Source organism: Ostrea edulis, chromosome 6 (genome assembly GCF_947568905.1).
Source record: "Ostrea edulis chromosome 6, xbOstEdul1.1, whole genome shotgun sequence".
NCBI classification, from domain to species: domain Eukaryota; kingdom Metazoa; phylum Mollusca; class Bivalvia; order Ostreida; family Ostreidae; genus Ostrea; species Ostrea edulis.
In genome coordinates this window covers 84,709,026-84,733,245 of record NC_079169.1, presented here as the reverse complement: position 1 = coordinate 84,733,245, position 24,220 = coordinate 84,709,026, and the positions used below count along the sequence as shown (strand labels likewise).

General features: G+C 35.8%; 1 protein-coding gene across 1 annotated transcript; it reads left to right on the top strand.

The window, feature by feature from the left end:
- Nucleotides 1-13,938: 13,938 nt before the first annotated feature.
- Nucleotides 13,939-17,234, top strand: LOC125646804 (cholecystokinin receptor type A-like). Its single transcript, XM_056141110.1, has one exon. The coding sequence runs from the start codon at nt 14,503-14,505 to the stop codon at nt 15,721-15,723; it is 1,221 nt and encodes a 406-aa protein (XP_055997085.1). The 5' UTR covers nt 13,939-14,502; the 3' UTR covers nt 15,724-17,234.
- Nucleotides 17,235-24,220: the final 6,986 nt, after the last annotated feature.

The window sequence follows — 24,220 nt, the reverse complement described above, 5'->3', positions numbered from 1 at the left end:
TGGGCCTCATGGCTCGCCTGTAGAGTCGATTTTTGTCGATATCAGTCGATTTCAAAAACTTGTAACTGGTAAATATTTTGTAAGGACATATTGAACAAAAGTTGTTCAGTTTATCGAGATCTATCGATTGATATCAAGAAATAGGCCTATGGTCCTAATGGCTCGCCTGTAGAGTCGATTTTTTGTCGATATCGGTCGATCTCAATAACTTTTTACAGGTAAATATTTTGTAAAGACATATAGAACTAAAGTTGTTGAGTCTATAGAGGGCTAACAAATGACATCAAGAAATAGGCCCGCGGGCCTTATGGCTCGCCTGGAGAGTCGAATTTCAAACTAATTTCACTGCAACTTTGCTTCAGAAGCTTATGATATGAAAAATTGATTATATCTAAAGTGTCTTAAAGTCGGAAACTAAATTGGGACTCATTTGTCTTTTTTTTTTTTTTTTAACTCCGAGTGCATCAACAAATCGGACGGAAGACCTACTCGTTGCTCGCAACGAGATCGTGTCTAGTTATTAGGGTCTTCCGTCTTCAGCGGAAGAACCTTCTATTATTCTATTGTTGATTTTTCACTTTTCTTATTAAGGTCTTCCGTCTCCTGCGGAAGACCTTACTATTATTGTTCGCGTTCTTCTTCTTCATTATTATTATTATTTTTATTATTATTATTATTATTATTATTTTCCTTGGTAGTACACGCGTTTTTCTCAGCCATTTCTCGATCGATTATCACGAAATTTTCAGGAAAGATGTCTTTTGGTGACGAGACTTTGCTTGCAAACTTTCGTGCTTGACGTCACTTCCGGTCAGGAGTTATCTCTCTTTTAGTGACTTTTTGAAGGGCCTTGTTGTCCACACATCTCCTCCGTTGGTTTTGAAGCTAGAGTCTTGAAATTTCTACACAAGATAGAGTAAACATTTTAGAAGATTTGTGGGGGATTCGATTTTACCGGAGGCGATTTGCCTAAAGGCTCGCCTGGACCTGAAAAAATGGATGCCAAAATTTTTCGCCGATTTCGGCGATTTTTGACCTTTGATCTCCAATATCTTTTTTCTTGCAAATATTTTGTTAAGACATGTAGAACAAAAGTTGTGCACATTTACGAGATCTTTTCGAAAATATCAAGATTTAGGGGCTAGCCCCTTAAATTAGGGATCTAGAAGGGCTCAAAGTCTAGATCAAATATCTCAAAAATCGTTAATATTTTGGTATAAGTCAAAGAACAAAAAATGTTCATCTCAACAATCCAAATCTATTCATAATATGTTTTACGGCGTGACCGTGTTTGAGGGCGAAGCAAACAAATTTTGGCATTAGTATCTATATCCAAAACAGAACCAAAACAACCCGAAGTTAGCACGAGGACGGAGCTGTATCAAAGCATCCTAATTTTGGATATTTGATCCGCCTATATATTGAACGCGGGAAATATAACGCAATTGATGTAAACAGTACATTGTGACGTCATATTCAGCGTCGTTTTTTTTAGCAAATTTACAAACAGAGCGTTTGGTGGAGTGATTATATATGATTAAGAAAATAAGATTTACATGCTTTTACGAATTTTATGTAACATCTCAGAACGACGTGAACTAGGGTAGACGAGATTCAAAATGGAGAAATACATGTCCACGCGATAGTATTCGAATCGACGCCATTAGTACCAAAATTTTCAAGTTCCATAGGTATGGTTTAATTTTTCATTGTTTTCCTATATTTTCCTTTTAAACATGTATATATATGTGTTACCTATAGGGAGAGCTCCGCTCTCACGGCCCTTCGGGCCGTGAGAGGGCTTCGCCCTCTATAAAAATTTAGGTCATATGTTACGTAATAAGGGATTTTAAGGGCCAAAACCATAAAATTTTTACCCCTTGTATCTCGAAAACGACAAATATTTTGAAAAGCAATAAAGAACAAAAGTTGTTCAGAATGATGATCTGAACAATATGCATATTTCGTTTTTACCCTATGTGGCCCCGTTAGGGAGCTACAGTTTGGCCCCTAAAAATTACTTCTAGAAATAACTCGAGAACGGTAAAGAATTTCTAAATACTTGTTGAACAAAAAATGTTTGAAATGTCATGACCTTTCTTACGATATCAAGCAAAAGGGGCTGACCCTTTAAATTAGGGGCCCAGAAGGGTCCAAAGGTTTATGAGAATATCTCAGAAACTATTAATATTTTGTAATAAGTCATTGAAGCGGAAATGTTCATCTCAACGAGCTTGTTCTTATCAAATCAAAAAGTAGGTCATATGTTACGTAATAAGGGATTTTAAGGGCCAAAATCATAAATAATTGACGCCTCATATCTTGAAAACGACAAATATTTTGAAAAGCATTATTGAACAAAAGTTGTTCAGAATGATAATCTAAACAATATGTACATTTCGTTTTTTCCCTATGTGGCCCCGTTAGGGAGCTACAGTTTGGCCCCTAAATATTTCTTGTAGAGATAACTCGAGAACAGTAAAGAATTTCTAAATACTTGTTGAGCAAAAAATGTTTAAAATGACAAGGCCTTTCTTATGATATCAAGCAAAACGGGCTGGCCCTTTAAATTAGGGGGTTCAGAAGGGTCCAACTGTTTTGAGAATATCTCAGAAACTATTAATATTTTATAATAAGTTGTAGAAGCGGAAATGTTCATCTCAACGAGCTTGATCTTATCAAATCAAAAAGTAGGTCATCTGTTACGTAATTAGAGATTTTAAGGGCCAAAATCGTAAATATTTGATGCCTCATATCTTTAAAACGACATATTTTTTGAAAAGCATTATTGAACAAAAGTTGTTCAATGTGTCATAACCTATCGATCAATATCAAAAAATGGGTCTGTGGGCCTCATGGCTCGCCTGTAGAGTCGATTTTTGTCGATATCAGTCGATTTCAAAAACTTGTAACTGGTAAATATTTTGTAAGGACATATTGAACAAAAGTTGTTCAGTTTATCGAGATCTATCGATTGATATCAAGAAATAGGCCTATGGTCCTAATGGCTCGCCTGTAGAGTCGATTTTTTGTCGATATCGGTCGATCTCAATAACTTTTTACAGGTAAATATTTTGTAAAGACATATAGAACTAAAGTTGTTGAGTCTATAGAGGGCTAACAAATGACATCAAGAAATAGGCCCGCGGGCCTTATGGCTCGCCTGGAGAGTCGAATTTCAAACTAATTTCACTGCAACTTTGCTTCAGAAGCTTATGATATGAAAAATTGATTATATCTAAAGTGTCTTAAAGTCGGAAACTAAATTGGGACTCATTTGTCTTTTTTTTTTTTTTTTAACTCCGAGTGCATCAACAAATCGGACGGAAGACCTACTCGTTGCTCGCAACGAGATCGTGTCTAGTTATTAGGGTCTTCCGTCTTCAGCGGAAGAACCTTCTATTATTCTATTGTTGATTTTTCACTTTTCTTATTAAGGTCTTCCGTCTCCTGCGGAAGACCTTACTATTATTGTTCGCGTTCTTCTTCTTCATTATTATTATTATTTTTATTATTATTATTATTATTATTATTTTCCTTGGTAGTACACGCGTTTTTCTCAGCCATTTCTCGATCGATTATCACGAAATTTTCAGGAAAGATGTCTTTTGGTGACGAGACTTTGCTTGCAAACTTTCGTGCTTGACGTCACTTCCGGTCAGGAGTTATCTCTCTTTTAGTGACTTTTTGAAGGGCCTTGTTGTCCACACATCTCCTCCGTTGGTTTTGAAGCTAGAGTCTTGAAATTTCTACACAAGATAGAGTAAACATTTTAGAAGATTTGTGGGGGATTCGATTTTACCGGAGGCGATTTGCCTAAAGGCTCGCCTGGACCTGAAAAAATGGATGCCAAAATTTTTCGCCGATTTCGGCGATTTTTGACCTTTGATCTCCAATATCTTTTTTCTTGCAAATATTTTGTTAAGACATGTAGAACAAAAGTTGTGCACATTTACGAGATCTTTTCGAAAATATCAAGATTTAGGGGCTAGCCCCTTAAATTAGGGATCTAGAAGGGCTCAAAGTCTAGATCAAATATCTCAAAAATCGTTAATATTTTGGTATAAGTCAAAGAACAAAAAATGTTCATCTCAACAATCCAAATCTATTCATAATATGTTTTACGGCGTGACCGTGTTTGAGGGCGAAGCAAACAAATTTTGGCATTAGTATCTATATCCAAAACAGAACCAAAACAACCCGAAGTTAGCACGAGGACGGAGCTGTATCAAAGCATCCTAATTTTGGATATTTGATCCGCCTATATATTGAACGCGGGAAATATAACGCAATTGATGTAAACAGTACATTGTGACGTCATATTCAGCGTCGTTTTTTTTAGCAAATTTACAAACATAGCGTTTGGTGGAGTGATTATATATGATTAAGAAAATAAGATTTACATGCTTTTACGAATTTTATGTAACATCTCAGAACGACGTGAACTAGGGTAGACGAGATTCAAAATGGAGAAATACATGTCCACGCGATAGTATTCGAATCGACGCCATTAGTACCAAAATTTTCAAGTTCCATAGGTATGGTTTAATTTTTCATTGTTTTCCTATATTTTCCTTTTAAACATGTATATATATGTGTTACCTATAGGGAGAGCTCCGCTCTCACGGCCCTTCGGGCCGTGAGAGGGCTTCGCCCTCTATAAAAATTTAGGTCATATGTTACGTAATAAGGGATTTTAAGGGCCAAAACCATAAAATTTTTACCCCTTGTATCTCGAAAACGACAAATATTTTGAAAAGCAATAAAGAACAAAAGTTGTTCAGAATGATGATCTGAACAATATGCATATTTCGTTTTTACCCTATGTGGCCCCGTTAGGGAGCTACAGTTTGGCCCCTAAAAATTACTTCTAGAAATAACTCGAGAACGGTAAAGAATTTCTAAATACTTGTTGAACAAAAAATGTTTGAAATGTCATGACCTTTCTTACGATATCAAGCAAAAGGGGCTGACCCTTTAAATTAGGGGCCCAGAAGGGTCCAAAGGTTTATGAGAATATCTCAGAAACTATTAATATTTTGTAATAAGTCATTGAAGCGGAAATGTTCATCTCAACGAGCTTGTTCTTATCAAATCAAAAAGTAGGTCATATGTTACGTAATAAGGGATTTTAAGGGCCAAAATCATAAATAATTGACGCCTCATATCTTGAAAACGACAAATATTTTGAAAAGCATTATTGAACAAAAGTTGTTCAGAATGATAATCTAAACAATATGTACATTTCGTTTTTTCCCTATGTGGCCCCGTTAGGGAGCTACAGTTTGGCCCCTAAATATTTCTTGTAGAGATAACTCGAGAACAGTAAAGAATTTCTAAATACTTGTTGAGCAAAAAATGTTTAAAATGACAAGGCCTTTCTTATGATATCAAGCAAAACGGGCTGGCCCTTTAAATTAGGGGGTTCAGAAGGGTCCAACTGTTTTGAGAATATCTCAGAAACTATTAATATTTTATAATAAGTTGTAGAAGCGGAAATGTTCATCTCAACGAGCTTGATCTTATCAAATCAAAAAGTAGGTCATCTGTTACGTAATTAGAGATTTTAAGGGCCAAAATCGTAAATATTTGATGCCTCATATCTTTAAAACGACATATTTTTTGAAAAGCATTATTGAACAAAAGTTGTTCAATGTGTCATAACCTATCGATCAATATCAAAAAATGGGTCTGTGGGCCTCATGGCTCGCCTGTAGAGTCGATTTTTGTCGATATCAGTCGATTTCAAAAACTTGTAACTGGTAAATATTTTGTAAGGACATATTGAACAAAAGTTGTTCAGTTTATCGAGATCTATCGATTGATATCAAGAAATAGGCCTATGGTCCTAATGGCTCGCCTGTAGAGTCGATTTTTTGTCGATATCGGTCGATCTCAATAACTTTTTACAGGTAAATATTTTGTAAAGACATATAGAACTAAAGTTGTTGAGTCTATAGAGGGCTAACAAATGACATCAAGAAATAGGCCCGCGGGCCTTATGGCTCGCCTGGAGATTCGAATTTCAAACGAATTTCACCGCAACTTTGCTTCAGAAGCTTATGATATGAAAAATTGATTATATCTAAAGTCTCTTAAAGTCGGAAACTAAATTGGGACTCATTTGTCTTTTTTTTTTTTTTTTTTTAACTCCGAGTGCATCAACAAATCGGACGGAAGACCTACTCGTTGCTCGCAACGAGATCGTGTCTAGTTATTATTATGTTCCCCAAACAAAGTTTGGGAACATATTGTTTTTACTCTGTTTCTTATTATTATTATTATTATTATTATTATTATTATTATTCTTTTTCTCCGGTACTTTTTTGTCCGGTAGTGTTCTCAGGAACTACAAAAGGGATCGATATGAAACTTTCCAGGATGATAGTATAGCGTTTGTAGATGTGCATAGTGATAGTCATTTTGTTTGCACGTGCATGCACGCGCGCGCACGTGCATTGCAATTTTGGTACAAAAAATGGAAAATCAGAATATTGAAGGAAGCGATATAAAACCTAAATAGGATGATAGTATATCATTTGTACATATGAAAAATAATAGTTATTTTGCCAGCACGCGCACGCATGCGCGTGCACGTGCATTACAAAATTTGTACGCTAACTTTGGAATCAGTCTAACTTTTTTGTTGTTCATTGAAATGGCTTGAAATTCATATCATAAGTAGATATTGAGACCCTTAACTGATTTACATGGTCAAAATTACCAATTTGCACGCGCATGCACGTGCGCTTCATTTTGATTGGATAATGCTAAAACGTATGTAACTATCTTATTTATGAAGCGAATGAGATGATATTCACAGCATATGTAGACAATATGTGTATCTATATGTTGGTGTAACAAAAAATGCCAACGCACACGCGCATGCGCGTACAACTTTTTTTAAATGTTCAATTTTTAAAGGACAATAACGTTTTTGTTTTTCATCAAATTCTATTCATATTAGGGGTTTAGATGTATCTTGGTACTCCTTACAAATTGCTGTGGTTAGAATTACTGCTCAGCACATGCATGCACGTGTGCTGATTTCTGATTGGACAATTTTAAAATCGCTATAACTTCCTTATATTTGGTGGAAACGTTATGAAATTCATACTGTGGGTATATGATACAAATGCCTGTTGAACGACATCAACAGAAATTCGGAATCATACATGCGTGCGCGTGTATGCACGTGCAACGCTTTCTTTCATTTCTTGGTACTGAAATGACCATATTGAACGTACTACATGTAATTAAAGGCTAAAATAAAATGATTTTTTTCTATAGATTCACAAGAACATCACTTTTTAATTGGGGGAGGTTTGGGGAACATCTGTAACGGTCCCCGTTACAATTAGAACTAGTTATTATTATTTTTATTCTTCTTTTTTTTTCCTTACCGATTTTGTGCAGAGGATTTCTCAGAGATGGCTTGATCGATTTGCTTCAAATTTTTAGGGTTGATGCATTGCTATCTGAAGTTTATATCTTTTTTTGGATTTTCGAAAATTCACTTCGGGTTGGAAGTTATCCCCCTTTTATCGATTTTCAGATGACCATTTTGTCCGGACAAAAACTCAAAAACGACAAAAGCTAGAATGCTGAAATTTTCAGTGATGTTAGACGACATGTTGTAGTTGTGCACATCGGTTTTCAAAATTTCCGGAAGTGCCTAGTATGGAAGCTCGGTAGGGGTCGAAAATGGAGTTTAAAAAAGTGCCCAATTTTTTTCCACGTTTTCAATCAGAACTTTTTATCCGTAAATATTTTGTTTAGACATATATAACAAAAGTTGTACAGTTTATTGAGATCTTTCGTGTCATATCAAGAAATGCGCCCATGGGCCTAATGGCTTGCCTGAACCATTGAATTTCTGTTACAATGATTAACTTTTTTGTCACGAAACTTTTGATAAGACATGTAGAATAAAAGTTGTTCAGTTTTGCAAGATCTATCTAATGATGTCAAAAAATAGGCCTCCGGGCGTCATGGCTCGCCTGAACAGTCGAATTTGTATCACAATCAATAACATTAATAACTTTTTTCTCGAGAAACTTTTGACAAGACATGTAGAACGAAAGTTGTTCAGTTTCGCAAGCGTTAACTAACGATGTTAAGAAATAGGCCTGCGGGTCTCATGGCTCACCTGAATAATTGGGTTATTGTTGCAATCTATTACATTTTTGTCAAGAAACTTTTAATAAGACATGTAGAACAAAAGTTGTTCAGTTTTGCAAGATCTTTCGAACAACATCATCAAAAAGGCGAACGGGCCTCATGGCTCGCCTGAACAGTTTCATTAGTGTCATAATTACTAACTTTTTTCTCGAGAATCTTTTGATTACACATGTAGAACAAAAGTTGTTCAGTTTTGCAAGATCTTTCATACGATATCAAGAAAAAGGTCCACGGGCCTTATGACTCGCCTTCACAGTCTGATAAATGTCGCAATCAATAACTTTTTTCTGAAGAAAATTTTGATAGGACATGTAGAACAAAATTTGTTCAGTTTTGCGAGATATATCTAGAATGATATCAAAAAATAGGCCTTCGGGCGACATGACTCGCCTGATCAGTCGAATTGTTTTCGCAGTAAATAACATTATTAACTTTTTTCTCGAAAAAAGGCTGACCCCTTTAATTAGTGGCCGAGAGGGGCAGAGAGTCTTTAATTTATAACACTTAAATGATCAATATTTATAAAACATTACCGAAGCTAAATTGTACGTCTAGACAATATATTTGTATCATTATTTATGAACGAAAATCTCAGTCAAATTCTTATCTCATCACATCTAAAATTGGACGGAAGACCCACTCATTGCTCGCAACGAGATCGCATCTAGTTATTATTATTATTCTTTTTCTCCGGTACTTTTTTGTCCGGAAGTGTTCTCAGAAACTACAAGAGGGATCGATATGAAACTTTCCAGGATGATAGTATAGCGTTTGTAGATGTGCATAGTGATAGTCATTTTGTTTGCACGTGCATGCACGCGCGCGCACGTGCATTGCAATTTTGGTACAAAAAATGGAAAATCAGAATATTGAAGGAAGCGATATAAAACCTAAATAGGATGATAGTATATCATTTGTACATATGAAAAATAATAGTTATTTTGCCAGCACGCATGCGCGTGCACGCGCATTACAAAATTTGTACGCTAACTTTGGAATCAGTCTAACTTTTTTGTTGTTCATTGAAATGGCTTGAAATTCATATCATAGGTAGATATTGAGACCCTTAACTGATTTACATGGTCAAAATTACCAATTTGCACGCGCATGCACGTGCGCTTCATTTTGATTGGATAATGCTAAAACGTTTGTAACTATCTTATTTATGAAGCGAATGAGATGATATTCACAGCATATGTAGACAATATGTGTATCTATATGTTGGTGTAACAAAAAATGCCAACGCACACGCGCATGCGCGTGCAACGTTTTTTAAATTTTTAAAGGATGATAACGTTTTTGTTTTTCATCAAATTCTATTCATTTTTGGGGTTTAGATGTATCTTGGTACTCCTTACAAATTGCTGTGGTTAGAATTACTGCTCAGCACGTGCATGCACGTGTGCTGATTTCTGATTGGACGATTTTAAAATCGCTATAACTTCCTTGTATTTGGTGGAAACGTTATGAAATTCACACTGTGGGTATATGATACATATGCCTGTTGAACGACATCAACAAAAATTCTGAATCATACACGCGTGCGCGTGTATGCGCGTGCAACGCTTTCTTTCATTTTTTGGTACTGAAATGACCATATTGAACGTACTACATGTAATTAAAGGCTAAAATAAAATGATTGTTTGCTATAGATTCACAAGGACATCACTTTTTAATTGGGGGAGGTTTGGGGACCATATGTAACGGTCCCCGTTACAATTAGAACTAGTTTTTAATGGTATATACAAGCTCAACAAAAATTTTATCTATCTAACAAATAAGGACAAATTTACTTGGTTGATGATTAATGAAGACAAACTAGTAATTGTCAAATTGAGTGAATATTTAGTGCAAACTTTCAGAAAAAGAAGTAATGCTTTAAAACTGCAAAAATCATTATAGTTTATTATTCATATATTGGTATAATACTGATACTGTCCATCTACTTGTATATATACATGATTAGCAATTCATATATGTATGTACTTGTTTCCCCAACATGCTGCATCCACACGCAGTTTGCAGTCTCTGTAACCTGTAGTTAATGTTGTAAACTTTCTTTCTTTTTTGAATTTCCTTCTTTATAAACTGTCTAACTGTTATGCCCTCTGGGCCCAAAATTGGAATAAACTTATCTTATCTTATCTTATCTATACAAATTTGGATAAAAACATGATTTTCAAAAAAAAATATTTCACATGAATATTCATATGAATAAAAGACTGGGGGATTTGAACTCAAGATCTGCGTTCACTAGCCCAATGCTTTAACCACTGAGCTACAATGATAGACAAACAAATAGATCGATACAAATAATTTCACAAAACATTTAAATTGCCATCTTGTGACATGGTGTCACACAGAGTATAAGCTTTAGTGTAGTGAGCTACCTTAAACAACTTGAAAAGCTAATTTACTTAAAACACATTATTAAAATGTAATTAAATTTATTTTTGCCAATGAAGTTCTCATAAAGATTAGCTCTACCATGCCACTTGGATTTTACACTATTTGCAGATTTACTTTTATTGTTATGATGAATAATGAATAATTCAGGTCGGTCCCCTGAATTTCATTATATCCTGAGTAGACTGTATATGTATATGACTTGTATGTGCGGATATGTATGTATGCATATATGTGTATGTTTTTGTATGTTTATATACATAATTATTTTGTGTTCCACTTCCATTCTGACCTTAATGTAGGGAGAGGGCTAAAATAGTTTGTTCCTGCTGCCCAGTCCTATTCATTTTTTAATAAAATATTGTTTAAAGGTAATATATATATTCCACTGCTTTGGCCTTCCTCTTTGACTTGTTGGTATTCAGCTGTCCGTCCAGCCCGGTGATGGACCTCGTGGTTCAGTGATAGAAGGAACTTTACCCACAAACTGCCCATGCCAAGTTGAAGTCACTGCCACAGGCAACTGTATCGCGTGGATTCCAAATTACTATTAAAGAGAACTCTGTGGTCGCTGCGTAATTTTGTACCCTTAATACTAGTAAGATGTCAACGTCAACAAGCGCCATCTGGGGGAGAAAACTGCATGACGGATTCAACATATCCTGTTTTACAAGATTTTGATGCAAAACATCAAATCGGCCGCTAAATTTTAAGCATTCTGAACCATTCCAAGGAAACACACAGGAATAGCAATATGGCATTTTCATTGTAAGATGATTTTTGTATGTTAAATACTTAAGTGTATATACCATCAAATGTTGATATTAAATTATCATTCATGCAAGAACACTTGAATGTGTGGTTTTCAAAAATTATAAATGTATGAAATATCATTCAAACAACTATACTCAAGTAACATCACGGGCGTTTTAAGTGCGTTGTGATTACATAACCACATCATTTGAAGAAAAAATATTAAAATGACACTTGCATGTATTAATGCAGTGGTTTTGAAATTCAAGTGCGCTAAATATGTATGCCCATTAAATGATTTCAAGCAAAAGAGAGTCATTTTATCAAATTATTTTTTTTTAAATATTTCAATTGGGAGATTTTATATGTGCTTTACAAAATTTTTATTCAAGTTTCTGGTCTATTTGGGGTGTTGTTATGACAATTTGCATCTATGAAGTTAATTAATTTTTGAAATAATGAAGTGTAATGGTATGCAAATGAAGCAAACATAAATATTATTAAGTATTAAATTTCAACATGTTTCAGAAATGTGGTCAATGTGCCACATCAGCATATATAGCATCGTTTTCCAAAGTTGGGAGGGGATGGATGGGTATAGAACACCTAAATGAAAAGTTTTTTGTCCAAATTCTTAATCGTGCGGAGGACAACGTTTGTCCTTTAATACAAGGACTGAAATAAAAAGTTCAAGCAATACTGATATAAAAAGGGGGTGGGGTGACAGGATGTGATCGGTCAACAGGGGATGCTTACTCCTCCTAGACACCTGATCTCACATTTGGTATATCCAGGGGTCAGTGTTTGCCCAACTCTCTATTCCATATTTCTTATAGGAGTTATGAAATTGATCACTGCTCGTTATCTTCACCTTTCGCCTATCTTTCTTTGTAGGGACGTAACACCCCCCCCCCCCCCCAACCCCCAACCCCCAACCCCCACCCCCACACATACATAGTTTTTTTTACAATGATCATTTTCAGTTACCTTCATATCATACACATTGTTTTAGGTGGTATTAGTTGATGAAGACAATGATACCCCTACCCCCTAAATCGGGCAAAAACCTTTTATTTTCATTTTGTTTTGTGTGTCAAGAAAATGTAGACAAGTCATGATCAACTTCCAACCTTTCCCCGGCTGTGACCACCTCGCCCTCTTTGTAAAATGATGCTACGTGTCTGCTTTGTATACATTTCAAAATTGCTTACTGTATAAGAAAATGAACGTTGTCAACATTTAATTAGATGTAGGTGCCTGCACATAGATGATAAATAAAATGGAATCATGACCTTTATCGTGCTCAATACCCTGGATCTATGTCACGTGATGATGCGCTAGACTGACTATGCGGTATACATGTCTACAAATCCGATTTGCTCGTCGCGGTTTTTGAATGTACATGTATGCAGCTTTTGCTTATTCATATGGAATCCGGATAGGGCCACGTAGTTCACTATCGCACCATCGAGGTTTGGGTCGATGGTGCGATAATGCGATGACGATGGTGCGATGACGATGGTAAGATGGCGCGATAATGCGATAACGATGGTGCAATGGAGCAATACTGCAATGACTCGATGGCGATGATGCGATATCGTCATCGTGCCATCGGTATCGCGTTATCGCATCATCGTCATCGTACCATCGCGTCATCGTAGTATCGCACTATCGCACCATCGTTATCACACTATCGCGCCATCTTACCATCGTCATCGCGCTATCGCGTCATCACCATCGCGCCATCGTCGTCGCATTATCGCGTCATCGCACCATCGACCCAAACCTCGATGGTGCGATAGTGAACCACGTGGCCCTATCCGGATTCCATACAATTCACTTGCACTCCATCCCCACCCCCAATATATCTTATCTATATCATAATAGAAAACTATTACTACACTTCATTAAATTTTATATGCCACCACGATACTTGTACTATAAAGCATCGCTACATCGTCATCGCGCCAGCGGCATCGCGTTATCGCATCATTGCCATCTTACCATCGCATCATCACTCCAACACACCATCGTTATCGCGCCATCGAACCATTGTCATCGCGTCATCGTCATCGCACCATCGTCATCGCATTATCGCGTCATCGCACCATCGACCCAAACCTCGATGGTGCGATAGTGAACTACGTGGCCCTCTTCGGATTCCATACTATGGAATCCGGATAGGGCCACGTAGTTCACTATCGCACCATCGAGGTTTGGGTCGATGGCGCGATAATGCGATGACGATAATGCGATAACGATGGTGCGATAGTGCGATGGAGCGATACTACGATGACGCGATGGTACGATGGCGATGATGCGATAACGCGATATCATTATGCCATCGGTATCGCGCTATCACATCATCGCCATCGTACCATCGCGTCATCATAGTATTGCTCCATTGCACTATCGCACCATCGTTATCGCATTATCGCGCCATCTTACCATCGTTATCGCGCTATCGCACCATCGCACCATCGCGCCATCGTCATCGCATTATCGCGCCATCGCACCATCGACCCAAACCTCGATGGTGCGATAGTGAACTACGTGGCCCTATCCGGATTCCATAGCCAGATGTCAAAAAGTTGACTGGAAGTGTGATGAATCAAACTGCACGTGCACTGCAGAGATCATAAAATTTATGTTGTATCCTGACAGTCATGGAATTTGTTTTATTTTTGGTTTTTATCAGTTTTTATTTTTTGGTTGTTTTTTTTGTAAATATATTGTATGAGTGATGCCACAAATACTTAGATGGATCAATTATAACATTTCCGCTTGAATCTGCTTGTGTTGGAGTTAAAGAGGGGGGAAAACTTTTAAAAATAAAAAAAAACCTAATACATAAATTTTTCATCGGGTAAGTACTAAACAACGCCTAACTCTATCGGTGTTATACTGTATCTAATGTTTTGAAATGTATATTTCGCTTCATCTTATGAAAAGTCATGAGAATTATTCCTATTTTAAGGGAAAACCCCGTCCTTGGCTTCATCTTCCGGGTTGATTAGTAATGTGTACAGGAAGTACTCAGATTTTTTTCAGTGTCACTTACACATTTTGAAAACTATTGACAAGAACACACCGACGACCTCAAATTACTCTTTATTTGTTTCAGTGGGTGAGGCTTTGGAGAAACTTTTTTTTATAGAAGCAATGGAGATGGAAAATTTGAACGAAACCAGTGATGAACGATTCCATTCATTGGAGGAATTGAATAGCTCTATCGCCGCAAAATATCAAGCTAATACAGTGCTTGTATCGATATTGATGAGCATCGGGGTTCTTGGAAATTCTATCGTGATTCTGACATATCATTTTCGAATGAAAAACAGAAGAGACGATAGGTACTTCATTCCTTGCCTTGCTGTAATGAATTTGTTGGCCTGCATCTCTGCTTCGGTAATGTTCTTAGCGTTGAACTCCCTTCCCGTCATGTTTACGTCAACCTCCGTTTGTAAGGGCCTCAATTTCTTCACGCGCGCGACGTGTGTCGAGTCATTGACCATGCTGTTGATAATATCGATGCAGCGATACAAGAAGATTTGTACGAAGGGAAGAAATAGATTCTCTTTGTTATGGAAGCGTTTAGCAATTGTTTTCTCGATAATTTTCTGTGCGATTATCTCATTTCCAACACTGGTGTTTTATGGTGTAAAAGTCGTAAAGAGAAGTTCACATAACAACATCACAGAGTTTCATTGTGAGATGGTGGCAACAAATTCACATGAACAATATGGCATGTATACATATTTAGCATTCGTTGCTATATTTTTCCTCGGAGTCGTTTTGAGCATCACAGTGATCTACATCTTGATTGGTAAAAGAATCCACAAGAACATACAGCCTCCTCAAACAAAGAGCATGATCGCCACCTCGTACGACAGCCTGCACTACAACTCTCTGTTGAAACATTCCAAGTCCGATAGCCAACTCCCAGGAAAGCTCCATGCGGTGACGGACGGATCTGCTGATAATATTCTACAGAGGTTTTATGAAACAAATGGAGTTAATGTCAAAAGAAGCCAATCAGAAACCGGAAAACGAAAATATAACGTGTCAGAGGTCAAAAAAGCACGTTCGGGATTGGGAATATTTGTGTTCCGATATTATTACATGTTTGTGTCTATATCTCTTGTAACTTTCATATCCTTCATTCCACCAATCATAATCATGATAATTGAATCGATTGACGCTTACGTCATCGGTGATATCACGTCAGACTTTGGATTTCATGTTGTCCTGTTGCTCCGCCGTAGCTACATTTTGAGCTACAGTATAAATCCGTTTATGTTTGGTTTGTTTGATACGACTTTCCGGAAAGCATTGATAGATGTTTTTCATCAACTTCGTCTTCCATTGTGCGCACGCAACTAAATATTTGACTGACCATGTGCTATTGTCCACACTGACTAACACGTGCGCGTTGATAGTACAGTCTATAGATTCATGTGGCCGTTTATGTAAAATACAGAAATAGTAACATACTAAAGATGCAATATAGTAAATCAGAGTCAACAGTTTGAGATGATGCTATCAAACGTCTTTGTATTGTAGTGGTTCATGACGTCAGTGGGTGTATTTGAAATTTTATGACTTCACGTAAAAATTATAATTGTGGAAGGATTTAATTGAAATACGTTATCTATGATCATTTTATACTGCATGTACATTAATGAATTTGAAATATTTGTTAATTAAATTCATATTGACTTGAAGCATTTTTTAAAACTTCAAGTATACTGTATCAGAAATTCTTTTAGCCTATACGCTCACAGTGTATAAATATTTTTATCATTGGTCACAACAGATTTCACCAACAGAGAAACATAGAGATTCAATACTAGTACTTCAAAAAATGTAACATTTTCAATAACTTGATCACTCTTTGTGCGAACTTGTGTTTTTCCTTCTTGCATACTGTGGAATCGTCATTGTTCGTGGGGTTTGATGTTCGTGGAATTCGTGGGTTACTCTTACCCACGAATTTACGTGTCCTCGAACATTATTTTAAACCAAGTAGAGTTATCTCTCCTAGTGACAATGTATCGCTTACCCATGAAATTACGTCCCCACCAACCAGCAAAATTTTGCTTACCCACGAACATTAGCCCCCACGAATTAAAATTATTCTACAGTATATCTACATGTAAGTTATGAGTGTAACTCTTAGTTACTACGGTGTATAGTAAATGTTCATGGTACGAAGTTCATCAATTTGTTCATGGCACGATGTGCATCAATTTTCTCATGGTACGATGTACATTAATTTGTTCATGGTACGATGTGCATTAATTTGTTCATGGTACGATATATTAATTTGTTCATGGTACGATGTACATTAATTTTTTCATGGTACGATGTACATTAATTTGTTCATGGTACGATGTGCATTATTTGTTCGTGATGCGATGTACATTAATCTGTTCATGGTACGATGTGCATTAATTTGTTCATGGTACGATATATTAATTTGTTCATGGTACGATGTGCATTATTTGTTCGTGATGCGATGTACATTAATCTGTTCATGGTACGATGTGCATTATTTGTTCGTGATGCGATGTACATTAATTTGTTCATGGTACGATGTGCATTAATTTGTTCATGGTACGATGTGCATCAATTTTTTCATGGTACGATGTGCATTAATTTGTTCATGGTACGATGTGCATTAATTTGTTCATGGTACGATGTGCATCAATTTTTTCATGGTACGATGTACATTAATTTGTTCATGGTACGATGTACATCAATTTGTTCATGATACGATGTATATTAATTTGTTCATGGTACGATGTACATTATTTGTTCGTGATGCGATGTATTAATGTATACAAACAAATTAGTAAAATATTAATTTTGTAATATAAAGCATCTTAATTTTGCATAGTCACATATTTTAACATTTAGATGACACATTTCACCCAAAGAATGCTTGAAATGTGAAAGATATAATAATCTTAGATCAACATCCATTTCTTTTGAAAATTTTGTAAACAATAGCATACCGCAATCTTTGTTTACAAAACAAATAATAAACTCTCTGAAATAAGCTTCTGGTATAATGTATAACCTTATTTTTTATGTGAAATCTTTTAAACACATTAGACAGTAGGTTTTAATCATTAGAAGTGAAAAACAAAATTTTGGGGAAAATCGTGAATCAGTCCTTTTAATAAAGCCCGCAGTGTGAAAGTAGTCAAGATGTACTCTCTCTCTCCCTCTCTCTTTCTCTCTCTCTCTCTCTAGCCGACCAAACCTACTAAATGAGGACGTCCTCACAATGTGTAGAAGAGAATACACGCATATATTATTCTAAAGGCAAAAACGTACTATGTTAGGTATAGCTATAGGGATACCTATAAAAGTTTATCTAATACTCTCTTTTGAATTATGAAAAGAAGTTTTTGAGAGAGAATATTAGTAAGGACATGTCCTCACACCACTTGTCCTCACTAAGCTAATATTTTTATGTACATACTTTCACATACACAAAGAGCCCTACCTATCTTTACTATACTCCTCACGAAATATTGACTGCTGTGAAGTAGAAACTTCAAAAGCGTTGCGCCACAATGAGAGAAGTGTTGTAAATCAAATGTGGATTCACAAAAAAATTCCAACGCATCAACTTTCTATATTTATGTAACAAAAAATAGGCTCCATCATAAGAATACGAAAAGTTCATATCACTACAAAAAGTTAAGGCAAAATCAAAGTTATCACTATGGCGAGAAATTCTAGAGATGAATACAAAATCAAATTAATTACTCAACTGATTGATAAATATGTACCCCATGGTAAATTGTGGCGTATTGCTTATTGCATTTCAAAAATTAAGAACTAACTAAGAAACAAACGTGCCCTCCTCTTTCTATAAAATCTAAGGATGGCAGAATCCTTATTCACCCTAATTCATATAAAAGACACCACAGGGCCCTCAACATCTCGAAAATGAATATTAACGGCAACTAAAAACCCAACTTTATGACAAACGGGATGATTTCAGCTTCCCCGGCGTCAACTTCCTATATTTATGTAGTAACATTTCATTATCGCTTGCATATGGTGTTGATGTCTCTCAATTGATTAAATTACGCGCCAGCATTTTCTGCGTGTGATCAATTTAAGTCGAGGCAGTCTAATGACAAACAAAATTAATACAGGGGTTTCAACTGTCTCGTTTAAAGTCAGCATTTCGCAAATTCTATGGTCGTTATGATAATCTAATCTGCAAATACAACCTGATCAAAATATAGGTCTCACGACGGCTTTGACAGGTCAACAGGAGATGCTTACTCCTCCTAGGCACCTGATCCCACCTCTGGTGTGTCCAGGAGTCCGTGTTAGTCGTACTCTCAATTTTGTTTTCTTTATAGGAGTTTTGAGATCGATCACTGCTCGTTATCTTCACATCAGTTTGCCTATGATCGATATTACATTTTGCTACACATTTATAGGCCAAATCTTTTCTAACCACTTGAACAGCATCGTAGGATATCCACGGCTGATCTCGTCTTAGTAAAAGACCCGTGGGTATCCGACGATGCTTGAACAGAGGATTAAAAGACTAGGATATAATTGAGGTGGTCCACGAGATGTACTTCAGGGCGGTCGTTAGGATTATGGAAGGTTTTTTTCTTTTTCTTTTTTTCTTCTTCTTTTTTTATCTCTCGACGTCAAAGTAGCTCGGATTTTAACCACTGACGCTATGTATTTATCAATCGCACGCTCAATAAACGTAGATGACTTTACTGCTATTTCATAGATTATGAAAAGGCTTCTGATCACATAGATAAAAGTAAATTAGGGGTTAAATTAATCAAACAATAAATAGATGATAAAATGTTGAGAATCACAAAATCGTTATACAACAATGTCAGGACATGCCGTAAATACATCGGACACGAGGGTCAATATTTTTCAAGTTTCTGTGGTCTTCTGCAAGGGGAAGTTATCTTACCCTTATTACTTTTTCTGTATGTTAATGATTTAATTGAAATGGGTCATATAAAGTAATTGCAATTCTGTAGATATCTAAGTAATCAATTTATTTATTCTGATGTATATGCTGATGATACAGTCATTTACTTTAGAATCATCAGAAGACCTGTAAACTATGGGTTTTCCTATAGTTTGATAAAACCCTACGTACACATCGTAGAAACAAAACTGTGTATACAATCCCTTTCGTGTAAAATTAGGAGAATTAGCTATCTTGTTCATCATTGTGCAGGGGTCGAAATTAACTTTTTCTTCCACAGGCTAATTTTAGCCTGTGGGTAAAAGATCCACAGGCTAAAATGAAAACCTACAAGCTAAAATAAAAGTAATGAAGCAGTGCCCTTTTTTCATATTTTTTTTTTTAATCAATGATTTTCCCCACCATTACTGAGCCTAGTGGGTCAACAGGCATCGTTTGGACAAAACACTAATTTACGCAAGTCATATGATGCAATGTTTAGGTCTCTTGACCATCGCACCTCTAATATTCACAACCTGTTTACCGCAGGTATAGATCCAATGTCTTCCAATTTCATGCCACGTCAGGATTGTCACGAGTAATTTTTCAAAGTGAATCCCAGACTCGTGGTTTATAAGCAGCATGATCACGAGTCCCATGATTTTTTTTGTTTTTGTTTTGGGTAATCGCCTACACGGTGAGCAGTGCACTCGTGCCGTTACTACAACCCGACCTCAATATGAAAATGAATTAATGTAGATAGAAAATTCTGATTAAATTAACTACCGTAAGACTTGAATTCCAAGTATGAGCTTTTTGTTATTCATTCATCTAACAAGAAATCGGAGTCTATGTTTTACCAAGTCAATTTAATCACCCCTATAAGTGAACAGGTCTACATTTTTCATTACAATGCGATGTCCGACCTCTAAAGCATTTGTTTGACGCCGAGTTTCTTTAAAAATCATAAAAGAAAATCCGGATAGAAACGGTTGTTGAAATCAGTCGTTCATGTAAGCGTTTGTATGATTTTGAGTGCAAGTTTAAGAAAAGCGAATGGCGCATCGCGGCTTAAAACGGATACGATACGATCATGGTTTGTAAATCCCCACTCGCTAAGATTTGCGAGTGTCCACTATTTTTACTCGCTATTTTTCAAATCTACTCGCAATTCGCGAGTATTTCGAGCCCTGTTGTGCACTGGTACACCTGGTATTCATCCAATTAAAAACTTGAACTTTCCAACATTTTTTGAATAGTTCTCGTGTTTTAAATCATCACGAGTTTAAATTTTGAATTTAATTTCGCTCAGTTATTTCAACACAGCTGTGATAAGACACACTTCCCTCATATAACAAGCTGCACGAATAATGTTATCAATAGAATTTAGTCCAATATGTAAAATTTTCCAGTTTCAACGTTGAATCTAGGGATAGACGTACTAGTACCCATGATAAAGTAAAGTACATTGCTTGTTTTTCAGGTATAATAAAATAGTAGAGTGGTCGATCATGGCTCTTACTTACTGACTGACTTTTAAATTATTGTGTTACAATCACAGACAATTGCCAGCGAATTTACTATATAAAGAGTACTCATTATATAGTCAATTCGACCCCAAGCGATGCAATTTCCTGTGGTCACCACAGGACCCACGTGGTCACAACAGGACCTACGTGTGCCACTCAGATCACGTGTTGCGCAATTTAGTTGTATCCGACAGGAATATAAATAAAGATATGTTTATCCGGTATATACATTCATACATACATAAATACCAAGGATAACCCATGAAAGCTCGAAAGCTTATTTTCAAAGGGGTCCTTTGATGCACTTTGATGATCCTTTTGCGCTTGGGGGTCATTTATCAGTGGGAATGTAAGGGGGCGCATCCGGTGCCCCCCCCCCCCCTAAACTTTCTAAATTTAAGGTAAATCGTGGTATCTTGTTTAGAAAAATGTATTAAACGATATAAGAAGCAATAATTTCTTTCACTCCCGGAGAAATAAATTACAAAATCTTCTGATTTCTTGAATTACTTTGATGGGATAACTTTAATTTTTTTCCAAAAACCCCTAATATTTGCGTCATTTTATTAATTTCACCTTATAAAAAATGATAGAAAATAGTAGAAATGACTAAATAGGAGACATATTTCAAGCCCTATAAAATATGTAAAATCCAGGAGCTTTTGTGATCACATACCCACTGGGGGCCTAAAGGCGGTCCCAGACCCCAAGCCTCATAAAGATACCTTTAAAAACATATAAGATATATTATATGTTTTATAAGATATCTCATTATCTTTATAAATGTCTTCAGTCTTGCATATTTTATGCAAATGAATTTTTATAAAATATCTCAAACTTTTTGAGTTATCTTATAATACATTATACAAAGATATCTAATATGTTTTATAAGATATCTTATAAAAGTAAATTAATATGATATTTTATAAAGTCTATAAGATATCTTATAAAAAATTCATGTATGAGATATCTTATAAATTGTAAAAGATATATTATCAAGTTTATGAGATATCTTATATCAAACACGTTAATAAGATATATCATATATTTACAAAGAAAAAACAAACATAAGATGTCTATCCTTTATAAGATATCTAATAAAGGATAAAAATTATAAGATATCTCATAAACTTTAGAAGATATCTTATAAAATTTATGAGATATCTTTAATTAAAGAGAAATAAATGTAAAACCGACGTGCCATACGCATCCGACCTGTGACGTATAAATAGGTAGTAAGTTGCTCCTTTGCCAAATGCTCGACATTTAATAGAAGAGAAAGTCACAGGTCCTTCAAAAAGCTGCAAGTATTAGAACGATTAAATAAAGTCTAAGTGCTTCCTCCTCGTCCTGTCCAACCCACATTCAGTACACTAAATAGTGTTTTAACACAAGCCTGTGGACATGATCATATATCCCCGCTCTTTTAGTCTATAGAAAAAAAAATGTCTTAGAATAAATATAGTGCAAAATATTGACAATTTTTACGTTTATTGGTGCATAGGTATAGTAAAACCGATATAATTAAATGAAAGTGGTTATAAGTGTATTGATTCCATATACAATATTTTTGTAAACTAAAAAGGGGAAGGGGTATTTAATCATGTATGTCCTCGGGCACCTGTGAGTGTTTTAAGATGTTTTAACTTTGTTGACCATCGATTATTGGTAAGGTTACAATATCAAAAGCTATACTAAGGCCAGATCGTGTGCTGGAATGTCAAAAATATTACTAAAACTAAATCGTGTGCTGGAATGTCAAAAATCATACTAAAGCCAGATCGTGTGCTGGAATGTCAAAAATCTTACTAAAACTAAATCGTGTGCTGGAATTTCAAAAATCATACTAAAGCCAGATCGTGTGCTGGAATGTCAAAAATCATACTAAGGCCAGATCGTGTGCTGGAATGTCAAAAATCTTACTAAAGCCAGATCGTGTGCTGGAATGTCAAAAATCATACTATAAGCCAGATTGTGTGCTGGAATGTCAAAAATCATACTAAGGCCAGATCGTGTGCTGGAATGTCAAAAACCATACTAAAACTAAATCGTGTGCTGGAATGTCAAAAATCATACTATAAGCCAGATTGTGTGCTGGAATGTCAAAAATCATACTAAGGCCAGATCGTGTGCTGGAATGTCAAAAACCATACTAAAACTAAATCGTGTGCTGGAATGTTAAAAATCATACTAAAGCCAGATCGTGTGCTGGAATGTCAAAAATCTTACTAAAACTAAATCGTGTGCTGGAATGTCAAAAATCATACTAAAGCCAGATCGTGTGCTTGAATGTCAAAAATCATACTAAGGCCAGATCGTGTGCTGGAATGTCAAAAATCTTACTAAAGCCAGATCGTGTGCTGGAATGTCAAAAATCATACTATAAGCCAGATTGTGTGCTGGAATGTCAAAAATCATACTAAGGCCAGATCGTGTGCTGGAATGTCAAAAACCATACTAAAACTAAATCGTGTGCTGGAATGTCAAAAATCATACTATAAGCCAGATTGTGTGCTGGAATGTCAAAAATCATACTAAGGCCAGATCGTGTGCTGGAATGTCAAAAACCATACTAAAACTAAATCGTGTGCTGGAATGTTAAAAATCATACTAAAGCCAGATCGTGTGCTGGAATGTCAAAAATCTTACTAAAGCTAAATCGTGTGCTGGAATGTCAAAAATCATATTAAGCCAGATTGTGTGCTGGAATGTCAAAAACCATACTATAAGCCAGAATGTGTGCTGGAATGTCAAAAATCATACTAAAGCCAGATCGTGTGCTGGAATGTCAAAAACCATACTAAAGCCAGATTGTGTGTTCGAATGAACATACATATGTAGAATCCGCCTCCATTAATGTTAACAAGTTGGAAAAAGACACAGGCACCGGAAGTACTGTGTACGTTTTCTAGACCTAATGAAAAAACATATTTGTATAATGAAAGGTTAATGCTGAAAGTGAAGTAGATGAAATCCACATGACTGGTAAATCATTTGAAACAAACCTTTTTGCACTTGAAACATTTTTTTTGAAGAGGTACAGTGTCTGCCCTTTGTAAAAATAAGAAAAAATCTTCTTTTTTTTTAAAATATGTATGTGGTAAATGATTAATTTCATTTCATATTTTCAATTACCAAAAGATTTGTATGAAATATATAAAACTTCTTTACTAAAACATGCTCCTTCCAAAGACTTCAATGTAAAATTCTAGGTGGAAGAAATCAAGCAGTAAACAAAATTTTGAAAGTTCGTATGATGGATTACTTTCATTTGATGAACCCTTCAAAATTATACCCTGATTTAAAAAATCCCACCATCGATTTCCTATACATGAAATATGGTCGTTATACATTGAATATGTGGATATAGATCTATGTG